Below are 12,203 nucleotides of genomic sequence, written 5' to 3' on the forward strand. Positions count from 1 at the left end.
TTCTGGGAACTATTTTGGATCGGGGGATTGGGTCATCTTCATACACAAAAAATTTTTTGTGCATCGTCCGTGATGTAGAAAATCTGATGTGAAGTGCACCGTTTTGCTCTATTAAATTACGTAACCATTGCTTTTCAATACATATTTAATATCCGCAGTTCTATTTTTTCATTTGAAATTTTGAATGGCAAAAATATTTTTCTTAAATTATGGCATCCTTTCACAAAAATTATGATATCCATTTTCTTCCAAAAAAATTATAACACTTTTTCACAGAATTATGACACTCCATAAAAATTATGACATCTTTTTTTCATAGAATTATAATATTCCTTCACAAAAATTATGGCATCTTTTCATAAAAATTATGACACCCTTCCTTTACAGAGGTGTCATAATTTTTATGAAGAGATATCATAATTTTTTCTAAAGAGCGGAAGCATCATAATGTTTTTGAAGGGATATCATAATTTTTGTAAAGGTGTGTTATAACCAAAAGATATGGATATTTTCGTAATATAAAATTTTTAAATAAAAATGATGATTTGTAGGCATTAAATATGTATTGGAAAGTGTTGACTATGTGAATCAATCGAACAAAATAATATGCTCCATGTCGGATTTTCTATATCGCCGTGGTGCACAAAGAATTTCTAATTCACACACAGGCCGTTCGTGAAGGGGTTTTGTTCCTCGTCTTACCCCTCGCAGCTCGCAAAAAACCAGAATGGGGTATGCTAACGATTATGCCAAAGGGTGCACAGCACTTTCCTTTTAACGAAGGCCTCGAGCTTTGTGGGGCATTCTTGTTAATGAGCTCTATGTTCTTGGAGGGATGCTTGCATCCATGATGAAAAAAAATCTTCACGTTTTCTGTTGGGAGACTGAACGGGAGATTAAGTAAAAAAATTACTTTAGCAAAACTGTTTCCAAGTAAAAACAAATGCATGGTGTTGCCACAAGACTCCAGAGGAAGAACAGCGAGGTCAGTCTAGAACCGAGCTAGAGTGCTGAAGAGGATCAAGTTGACGAAGTCTGTAAATAATTCTGTAAAAAATCTTCAAATCAATGGAATATCCTTCGATTTAGGATTTTTCGATACTTAAATCAGTCGGAACCTAGAGAATAGTTAGTGAAAAATAGAGACATAAAGAGCAAGGAGTATAAATTGAAATAGAAAGAACTCAGATTTCCTTCAATAAGAGAATTAGAAAGAGTTCAGCAAAATCTGGACTATGTGAGTTATGACTTATCCTTCGAAAAGTATCTTGGCCCCCTTTATATATAGAGAGCCTACTCAGGCCGTTAGAAAAGTTTATTAGACTGTTATGGGTGACTATCTGAAATTTGTTATAATAAAATAGCCAACTGTAGGGAGATCATAAGTTGTCATTTATCCATATGGAGTATAGCTATAACATAGCTATAACACAACTGTAATATAGCTGGAAGATAAATCATTTAAAGCTTCATTGGCTCTAAGAGTGAGATCAGTTGTTTGATGAGATTGATCAGATCCGATGTTTTCTTGCTAGGAATTGAGTAACATATCGATAAGTCGGCAATAATCCGACCTGACTTAAAGTGGTTCTGATGAATCTTCAGATCAATTGATGTGATATGATGATGTTTCACCTGTAGATCGATAACATGTTGATTTTAACTGATACTGCCATATGGTCAGAGCTCGGTTAGATGCACCAACACATGGATATAAGCAGGGCACTGCGGATTCAATATAGAATTTCTCCATGACTTGGTTCATGGAAGAAGTCCTAAAGTGATAAACTTTACATGGTAGTTCCATGATTAGTGAAGGATGATAGCCCGTACACTTCGAAATAATCCAAATCAAACCTGGCAACCATATGATCTGGGATAAATGGATGTGATTAAATATGCTTGTTGACACGGGAAGGTCGGTTGTCAGGTTGTAGGGCCTTCTATCCAACAGGGTGGCTTTCGGCTGTTTCAATAATAGCAAACCTATTGCAGGGAGTAGAGGCTAACCAGAATACCAGATACCATGGTGACGAGTTGAAAGGAACATGAGTCATGTCCAATCTCCGTTGGATCTTGATCAGATGACTGCTATAGAATTTGGCTGAATCATTTGCTAGTTGGGTTTCAAATCGCACCACAAAAGGATTAAGGGTGTCGTCCTTGATGTTATGGTTTAAAATAGCATGAGTGTTTGAACGTAGAGGAATTGGTGTTTTGTCATCATCCCTAGTTGCAACCTCAACTGTGGAAGCACCCAACTTCAGGTCCTGGTTTTTGGATTTTTATTTAAGTGGTTGTGGGTTTTTTTCGAAATCAAAGTAACCTAGTCTTTTTTTATTTTTCTATGGGGGTAGATAAAAAAGCTTTGCGGGTTCATTCACTCTATCAAGAGCCGCACATCTATGCCACTGCGAGCCTTCTCAAGTTCTCTTCTATTTCAACAATCCATGTTGTCTTCTGACCATCTCCTCTCCAGCTATTTCTCAAGCATCGTGTTAGTCTTTATATTTAGCCCTGCTCATGTTACCATCTCAATCCGTTTTTGTTCATCAGATTGCATGAAACCCTTTCGCTTCCACATAAATGATCATGTTTTTTTGTCTTTGTTTTAACAGATCCAACCATGCATACTGTGTGCGCTTGTCTTCATTACTGCCTACTTCAAAATCTGACGCTCAAACAACGAAACAATCAGAAAACAATACCAATACTAATAAATGAGTTTATTAAATTGGGAACAAAACATATTTAGTGAAGGTAAACAGAGACAAGTTCAAAAGAGAACAGAATATGGGCCACATAAATTGGGTGCGGGCCCATAGGAAGGCTCCCCTTAATGCATGCATGTGTTATCTTGAATCTCTTCCTATTTCCAAAATCTGACAGCCCCTTCATAATTCTCTCTTGTTTGGCTCTATTCTTACTTTAAAGGATGCCCACCCCCTCCTTTCCATGGTCACCACCACCAACTCCATTCCATGGCCACACCATCAAGCAAGTGCTGAGAACATTAAGAGGAACAAAATACTGAATAGAGCTACAATTACTGGCCATCACAACTCTGGTAATGGCAAGGACCCTCCCTCCCTATGAAGAAGACTGCATAGACTTGGATATCAGCTCTATCACCTTCTTGTGCTACACCGTATCCTCTCCTCCACATTCTAGAGAACTTGAATTCCAAGCATCCACCAACCTAAGAGATGGAGGAGCCACCACCTTTCCTGCCGATGAGCTCTTCCACAAGGGAAAGCTCCTCCCTCTACACCACCCACCTCGCCTTCAAATGGTTCAGAAGCTCCTCCAGAGCTCCACCACCCCACCTCATGGAGAGTTTCCAGATGCCTTGGAAGAGAAGACAACCACCACTCCCGCCACCACTGCCGCCACCACCACAAGCACTCCATTTGAGACCTGCAACATCTCCCCCGACACTTCTTGCTGTGTTACTGGAGAGATGAATTCAGAGAACTCCTGCTTCGAATGTTCTACCGGGCTCGTTCGGTCAAAACCAAAGAAGTCTTGGTCCAAGAGGCTTCAGTTGATCAGGCAGTACTCATCTCCGGGTCTCAGGCTGAAGGCTTCGCAAGCTTACCTCAAGTCTCTCTTCACCAAATCAGGCTGCTCCAACGAGTCATGTGCGGTCTCTAAACCCAAGGAGTGCTCAAATGGCTACGTGATGGCACGAAAGAAGGACTCGTTTGGTCAAATTCAGAGAGAGAGATACCTAGTGGCAGACACCAGTGCTGCTACTCTCATTAGGAGACCCAATGAAGAAGAGAGTGGTCATAGAAAGTCCCTCTCCGGCATCATTAAATGGAATTCAACAATGAAATCTTCATCATGCTCTCCCTCCTCTGCCTTGGCAAGTGCAAATTTAAGTGGATACTACCAGCCACAGACTCTGAAGAGGAGCAGCAGTGTGAATTCGGAGGTGGAGAGCTCGATCCAGGGGGCGATAGCCTACTGCAAGAAGTCCCAGCAGCTGGCTTGCGCAAGAAAGAGTGTTAAGTGATGTTGGGTATTATTCTTTGTCTGCACCTAGGATTGCTGCAGCTTGTGAGGACCAAGAGAGACCTGGGCTTTGTAGGGGATGATGAGGATAAGATCAGTCATTATTTAAGCGAATCCTGTGAGTATTTCTCTTGCTCGTTTTGGAGGATTTTAATCTTATTGAGCTTTGGTTCCGCTGGAAATGGCTAAGGATTCTAGGCTTAATTGTGTATGCCAAGATGAAAAGCTTAAATAAAATCTAACCTTGCACTCTTGAAATTTTATAGGTTTGTATTTTGGATTATATTCACTCCAACTGGAAATCTAGTCAATAATCATAAGCACAACAAGTAACAAACTATTCCATCTGATTGCGTCCAGATCATGCTCCATCTTTCTCTCTTTCATCCAGCCAAAACCATTGGCCATGGTAGAAACTACTTTGTTCACAACTCAAGTCATATTTGCCCTTTCAGTAAACTTTTTTCTTATCTACCCCCCAACCAAGAAAAAAAAAAAGAAAAGAAAGGACTTCTTGAGCAAGCCTTTTATATAAAGGTGCCCTGCCCTAGGCATGAGACAGCAATTTCCAGGGCGCTTGGACCAACCTAAATAATTCCATGAGCCTTGATAAAGAGCGCGTTATGCAAGAATCAGATAGACAGAGACCTACAACTCCTCAAAATTGCCAAATAAGTTTTATACAGCATTGGTATAATTGGGCTAACTTGGGTAAACCAATGACAACCAACACATGCAAAGAAACTCAAGGGGGGAAAGACTTTTCACTTCCAAGTGAGCCAGTGACATCATTTCCTAGACCAGAATAGCAGTCGAAGCAATCTGAACAAGGTTGCTTGTCAACTTGTACAGGTCTGGAATTACAAGCTGCCACACCTCTTTTAATCCATTAATTTGTATACTTGAGGACAGATGCTCTTTCCCCAGGATTGTAGCAAGTTCCCAACCCTCAGCGGCGCTGTTAAGGGGATTCAATGTCTCTTCTTATTGCGTTCATCAATGACACAAGTGCCCATGAAAATGACAGGAGGCGGTCAGGTGATCACAGTTAAAATACAGGGCCTTATGGTGAAAGCATGCAGTCATTGCTTGTGAGAACGGTTTAGACAGACCAAATTACGGCCACTAGATTGGATATCAACCTTAGATGGCAGTGGTATTATGCCAAATATCACTGCACCTTATAGTGAAAAGTTGCAGTATCGCTCTTCGTGATAGTTTTCGGTGTGTTAGCTTGCATACATTAGGGTGATAATGGGTGCTTAAATGATAAAATAGGCAATGCTTAAAATTGTCCTCAGGTAGATTCCCATCAAACAGAAAATCGTATGATCTTGTACGTATTCAAGTGTAAATTGCTTCTAATTAAATCGAAGTGTCACATATACTTGATGAAAAAGAGAAGGAGATATTTATTTTTATTTTTCTTCACTCTAACTCAAAAATGGATACAAAGATCTATAAATACAAATATGTAGACCCAAATATAGATAGGGAATAACAAGAATATGCCAAAGAATAATCAAGAATATGCTACGGAATAAATCTCTGGACCTTTAATTAGATTTTTTCCAATTAAGCTCAATCCTTCCAATACTCCCCCTCAAGATGAGGCGAAGATATCTCAAAGCCCCATCTTGTCAGTCAATCCAGAAAAAGATAATGAGCTAAGCCCTTTGGTTAGAATGTCTGCCACCTGATCAGAAGACCGAATATAGGTAATGCAGATCTGACCCTGATTAATCTTTTCTTTGATAAAATGACGGTCAATCTCGATATGTTTGGTACGATCATGCTGTATCGGATTGCTTACAATCTCAATCGCTGCTTTGTTGTCACAATATAACCGAAGAGGAAATTTGTTTAGAAGTTGTAATTCCTGAAGCAGCTTCTGAAGCCAAAGAAGTTCACATATGCCTAGAGCCATTGCTCTATATTCAGCTTCTGCTGATGATCTAGCCACCACTGACTGTTTCTTGCTTCTCCAGGTAACTAAATTACCCCCTACATATGTACAATATCCAGAAGTAGATCGCCTATCATCCAATGATCCAGCCCAATCTGCATTAGTAAATCCCTCAACCTGGAATGTGTTGTGTTGGGAGAACAACAAACCACGACCAGGACATCCTTTCAGATAGCGTAATACTCTGAAAGCTCTCTCCATGTGTGATTCTCATGGATCATGCATGTATTGACTGATGACATTGACAGCATAGGCTATGTCGGATCTTGTATGTGAAAGATATATCAACCTTCCAACTAACCGTTGGTACCTTTCTCGATCAACAGGAGTTCCACCATCTATCACTGTTCGATGATTCTGATTTATTGGAGTAGTAGCAGGTTTACACCCCAACATCCCAGTCTCAGAAAGCAAATCTAGTACATACTTTCGTTGTGACAGAAAAATACCTTTGGATGATCGTCCAACTTCTATGCCCAAAAAATATCTTAGTGGACCCAGATCTTTTACCTCAAATGCTTGCTTTAATTTTTCTTTGAGTTGTTTAATCTCATGATGATCATCTCCTGTTATTACAATATCATCAACATAAACCAAGAGTATAGTTTTCTTTCCCTTGAGATGTCTATAGAATAGAGTATCATCTGCATTACTCTGTTTATATCCCATTCCTTTTACAGTCCGACTGAATCGATCAAACCAGGTTCGAGGAGACTGTTTAAGACCATAAAGTAAACGCTTTAGCTTACAGACTTTTTCAATTGTTGCTCTAGTCTCAAATCCTGGTGGTATCTGCATGTATACTTCCTCCTGAAGATCTCCATGAAGAAATGCATTCTTCACATCTAACTGATGTAATTCCCAGCCAAAATTAGCAGCACATGATATAAGTGTTCGAACAGAGTTCATCTTGGCCACTGGAGCAAAGGTTTCATCATAGTCTACTCCATATATTTGAGTGTATCCCTTTACTACTAACCGAGCTTTGTATCTTTCCACCTTGCCTTATGGAGTATGCTTTATAGTGTACACCCATTTACACCCTACAGGATGCTTCCCAGCTGGCAGAGTGACCAGATCCCACATCTGATTTTTGGATAAAGCAGTCATCTCTTCTAACATTGCTTCCTTCCACTTAGGTTCTGCCATAGCCTTTTGCCAGGTACTAGGAATACAGACAGAGTCTAATGCAGCTATAAAGCTTTGATAAGATGGAGACACATTCTTATATGAAACATAATTAGTGATATCATAACGATAACGAGCAGGAGGAACAATTGAGCGAGTACCCTTCCGTTTTGCAATAGGAATATTAAGATTAGAAATGAAAGAAGTAGTAGAAATATTGTTACCATTAGGAGACTCTGGAGAAGAAGCTTCAAGCGGTGGAGATACATGGGCAATTGGTGGTGAATGCACACTGGACTCTTCTTCTTTCTCAACACTAGGCTCCCTCTGAACATCATTCTCAATACTAGGCTCCCTCTGAACATCATTACTATGATACTCCCTCTGGGCACCAGAATTTGGTGTGTATAGAAAGTCACCCGGAAGAAGTAATTCTGGTGTCTTATTATCAGATAGACGACTTCCATAATAAGCTTCAGTTTCTCGAAAAGTAACATCCATAGTAATAAGCATTCGTCGCTCAGGGGATAATAGCACTTGTATCCCTTTTGAGTAGCAGGGTAACCAACAAAGACACACTTTAATGCTCGTGGATCTAGTTTTCCTCCTGAAGGTCTATGATCACGAGCAAAACAAACACATCCAAAGACCCTAGGAGTGACTATATAATCAGTAGACCCTTTCAAACATTGTATGGGGGACTTAAACCCGAGTGTTCTTAGAGGCATACGATTGATCAGGTAAGCTGCGGTCAAGACAGCCTCACCCCATAAAAATTTAGGAACTTGCATGGTAAAAAGTAAGGATCGGGCTACTTCCAATAAGTACCGATTTTTTCTTTCGACAACTCTATTTTGAGCAGGAGTATCAACACAAGTGGTTTGATGAAGAATTCCGTGAGTTTGAAGATACGCACGGAACTCCTGATTAATGTATTCTGTGCCATTGTCAGAACGTAGAATTTTAATTTCAACATCAAACTGAGTACCTACAAGTTTATGAAACTTTTTAAAACAGTTTAAAACTCCCATTTTTTCTTTCAATAAATAGACCCAAGTTACTCGACTAAAACAATCAATGAAGGTAACAAACCACCTATGGCCCTTGAGAGTATTGGTACTACATGGTCCCCATACATCAGAGTGAATTAAAGCAAAAGGTTGAGAACTTCTAATTCCAGATATAGAAAATACTGCTCTGGTGTGTTTAGCCAATTCACAATGATCACAAACTAACAAATTTTTATTGCATTTAGTTGATAAAGATGGAAATAAGCGACTAAGAATAGAAAAAAGAATGTGACCCAGCCTACGATGATGTAACATAAGTTCTGAAGTGGCACCTTCAGCAGACAATGCATACCCCATCAAAGAAGAGCTCATACTTTTCTCATCAGTTGATAGATAATAGAGTCCATTGTGCATTCTACCACCCCCAAGTATCTTCCCCGTTCTCTGCTCCTGAAATAGACAATGTGAAGGCCAAAAAGTGACAGAGCAGTTCAAATCTCTAGTAACAGAGCTGATAGAGAGTAAATTTGTAGGAAAGGATGGAACATGCAATACTGATGATAATCTTAAGTTAGGAGTACAGTCAATGGATCCTTTTTTTGAAACAGGGATAAAAGATCCATCAGCTATTCTGACCTTGTCATGTCCTGAACATGGTGAATATGAAATAAAACTATTAGGTGCCCCTGTCATGTGACTGGATGCTCCTGAGTCTATTACCCAGGAGTTAGATGTCCCGCAAGTAAATGCATGTGATAACTTATATGAAGTACCTGAGTGTGCAAAAAGAGAGGAATCAAGATATTCGTCCTGGTGGCTAGACTGCTCCAGAGTAGAAGGTGTGGTGTTAGAAGATGATTCATACTTTTCCATCATTCGTCGGAAGGTCTGATACTCCTCTGTAGATAAGCTGTGTATAGCACCCTCGGTCTCTTCAGAGAGATTGGCTTGGGCAGGTCCACGAACATGATTCTGTCCTCCAGTTCTTCCACCACTACGACGACCACCACGGCCCCGACTACCACGCCCAGGCTGATTTGGGCAGCCATGGAGATCCCAGCAAAATGCCTTAGTGTGCCCAGGCTTTTTACAATGAAAACAAACATTCTCACCTACTTGCTGTGGCTGTACGGTAAGGGCTGATCTTATAGAACTATTGGAGTCAGAAGTCACTCGTCGCCGTGTCTCCTCGCTTAAAACAGTAGAGAAAACTTGACCTAAACTAGGTAAAATATCTCTGACGAGGAGCTGAACTCTGACAGATTCATATTCCGGATTCAGACCATATAGAAAGTCCTGGACCCGTTCTTCTTCTAAATATTTCTGAAATCCATCAACATCGATGGAACATTGTGGAGCAAAATTTCTATAATGATCAGCTTCGGACCAAAGACGTTTCAACTCGGTGGCATATTCAGTGATAGATAAATCTCCCTGACGAAGCTGACGCAATTGAGAACGGATCTCAAATGCTTGAGCAGAATTCTGCTTCTGTGAGAATATTTGGGCCACCGTCTCCCAGACTTCCTGTGCAGTCTCCAGCAGTTGCACACTTCTTGCCACATTTGGTGTCATGGTATTTAGAAGAAATGCTAGAACAACAGAGTTCTCCATTCTCCATTGAGCCATATCCTGCTCATTATTAGCAGGTTTCTTCTTTGTGCCGGTGAGATATCCCTCCAAGCCTCGCCCTTGTACAAGTAGACGAGTGCTCCTCTCCCATTGTAAATATGTCGTTGGGCCATCAAGTTTTACAACCACTTGAAGAGCATTCAGCGATCCACTATCTCTTGACGAACCCCCTGATCGAGTGGCAACTGTAATAAGCCGATCCAGCAGACCTTCAAGATCTTGCATAGTAATTGGATTGGCCATACAAACAAAATGATAATCTCACTGACACACTATCAATGAATCACCAGACACACGAATTACCGGACACACCGTAAACACATGCTTCTTAAGTATCTAGGCATAAAAGTTCTCCATTTTTTTTTTTTGGTAAATGAAATAAAAGAAAGTGTCAAAAAAAGGAAGCTGTGGCTTTTACCGATTATGTATCCCGTGAAGCACGGGATTGCTGCCGCCACCTCGCCGGCGACGCCGTCGGGGGCTGGAGGAGGAGGAAGAGGATATATTGCAGTGGCCGCCACGACGCCGGCCGGGAGGTGGAGAAAGGGGTTTTGGCCGGGAAGGAAGAGGTTTCGGCCGGGAAGAAAGATGGGACTCGGAAGGACTCGACGGATGCCGGCGAAGGGGTTTCGGCCGGGAAGAAAAGGGGGGTTGCGGTGGCGATGGCTGCGGATGGACTTGGCAGATGCGGAGGCTTTGGAGGGGCTTCGGTCGGGGCTGCGGATGCCGACGAAGAGGTTTCGGCCGGGAAGAAAGGGTGCGGTGGCGATGGCTACGGATGGATTTGGCGGATGCGGAGGCTTTGGAGGGGCTTCAGCCGGGAAGAAGGGGCTCGACGGAGGCTCGACGGAGGCGGTCGGTGAGAAAGAGCGCTGTGATGGCTGTGGTGGCGACCGGGAAGAACGTTGACGCCGGAGTTTCGAAGGGGTTTCGCAGGCGCCCGAGAAGAAAGATGGCAGCAGTTTGCTGTGAAGAGAGAAAAAATAATAATAATAATGAAAACGAGGGCAGAGGTGGGCAGAGGAAAAGAGGTTTTTTTTTTTCTTTAAGAAGGGGAAGGAAAAAAGAATGGATCAGAACCCGGAAGCTCTGATATCATGATGAAAAAGAGAAAGAGATATTTATTTTTATTTTTCTTCACTCTAAATCAAAAGTGTGTACAAAGACCTATAAATACAAATATGTAGACCCAAATATAGATAGAGAATAACAAGAATATGCCAAAGAATAATCAAGAATATGCTACGGAATAAATCTCTGGACCTTTAATTAGATTTTTTTCAATTAAATTCAATCCTTTCAATAATACTCCAGTGCCAAATGCTTTTATCATGCATTGTGGCAGTTCATTAGAATATGGTGGAGTATGTACACTTTGTTACTAATGAAAAAATTTCAACAAGAAATTTAAAATTTCTCCAGAGACATAACTTATAGAACTTCTATCATTCTGCATGTACCCGATGAATTTTCCAACTTCTTGTCTTCATAGGGTTGGTTTCGTTAGTCACGGGATGTTTTGAATGGTAAGAACAAGGTAGTGACAAAAATGTAGCGTTGTCTGACTACAAACTTCATTATGGGATTAGTTTTGTGGGACGACACATCTATGACACTACATCTCATCAATTGTGCATGACTACATACGACAAGACCATTAGACAACTTAACATTCAAATGAGAGTGCAACTTCTTGTTCCACCAACAAACATGTCCTGAAGACTTTGGCAAGTTCCCAAAAGAAAAGACACTCAAGTTAAATCTGCGGTAAGATGAGCATGTCAGGACACATTAGTTATGCTTTTTGGCTGTCAGATTTAAACGACTGGTAGGAAGAAAGCCATTTTTTACGCCTGGAATTTCACTCTGCATAAAAGTGGTCGATTTCACTGAAGAAAGGAGGGCAAGGAAAGCCAGTCGATTTCACTGAAGAAAGGAGGGCAAGGAAAGCCAGTGATCGACAAGAGAAACAAGGTTAAAAAAAGAGACTTCCGTATAAGTACAGGATCAAGGGATAACTCCTATATTACAATATGAGTTTAAAGACCATCGGCTGAAGCTCTCTATTAATTTTAAGTAAACCAAGCAAAGGGAGTGGAACAACAAGTTAGATGAATGCGTAAAAGAATAGCTTTAACTAGAGTCTAATCAAGCCGAGATTGATCAAGCTTGGTTTAAAATTAACTTTGAGCTTGAACTTTAAGTTCAAGCTTTATTTATTTGTCACTATTTCGAGCCTAATTCAAGCTTAATTCCAAGTTGAGCCAAACATGAGTCTAATTGATCAACTTGATAATCCTCTACAAAGCTGAAATATTAATTGGAGTATGAATCAAGCTTGGTTCAAGCTTGATTCAATCAAATATATAATAGATGCTATATAATATTATATGTATATATAACAGATCATATACAACCAATATATGTTGAAGCCTTATCTACCCGAGGTT

General features: G+C 40.6%; 1 protein-coding gene and 1 pseudogene across 1 annotated transcript; one reads left to right on the forward strand and one right to left on the reverse strand.

Moving 5' to 3' along the window:
• Positions 1-105: 105 nt before the first annotated feature.
• On the forward strand, positions 106-4,738 carry LOC140853833 (probable membrane-associated kinase regulator 4; annotated as a pseudogene).
• A 903-nt stretch (positions 4,739-5,641) lies between these two features.
• On the reverse strand, positions 5,642-9,996 carry LOC140853665 (uncharacterized). Its single transcript, XM_073248316.1, has 6 exons — positions 8,758-9,996; positions 8,454-8,571; positions 7,960-8,099; positions 7,031-7,273; positions 6,560-6,832; positions 5,642-6,100 (listed from the first exon to the last, which is right to left on the reverse strand). The coding sequence occupies exons 1-6, from the start codon at positions 9,994-9,996 to the stop codon at positions 5,642-5,644; spliced, it is 2,472 nt and encodes an 823-aa protein (XP_073104417.1).
• Positions 9,997-12,203: the final 2,207 nt, after the last annotated feature.

This window comes from Elaeis guineensis, chromosome 14, assembly GCF_000442705.2.
Source record: "Elaeis guineensis isolate ETL-2024a chromosome 14, EG11, whole genome shotgun sequence".
NCBI lineage: Eukaryota > Viridiplantae > Streptophyta > Magnoliopsida > Arecales > Arecaceae > Elaeis > Elaeis guineensis.

Coding starts and splice junctions, on each gene's coding strand:
- LOC140853665 (XM_073248316.1), bottom strand. CDS start 9,996: ATGGCCAATCCAATTACTATGCAAGATCTTGAAGGTCTGCTGGATCGG. Junction 6,833..7,030: donor TGCCAGCTGGGAAGCATCCT/GTAGGGTGTAAA, acceptor GAATTACATCAG/TTAGATGTGAAGAATGCATT. Junction 6,101..6,559: donor TGGTTTATGTTGATGATATT/GTAATAACAGGA, acceptor AACACATTCCAG/GTTGAGGGATTTACTAATGC.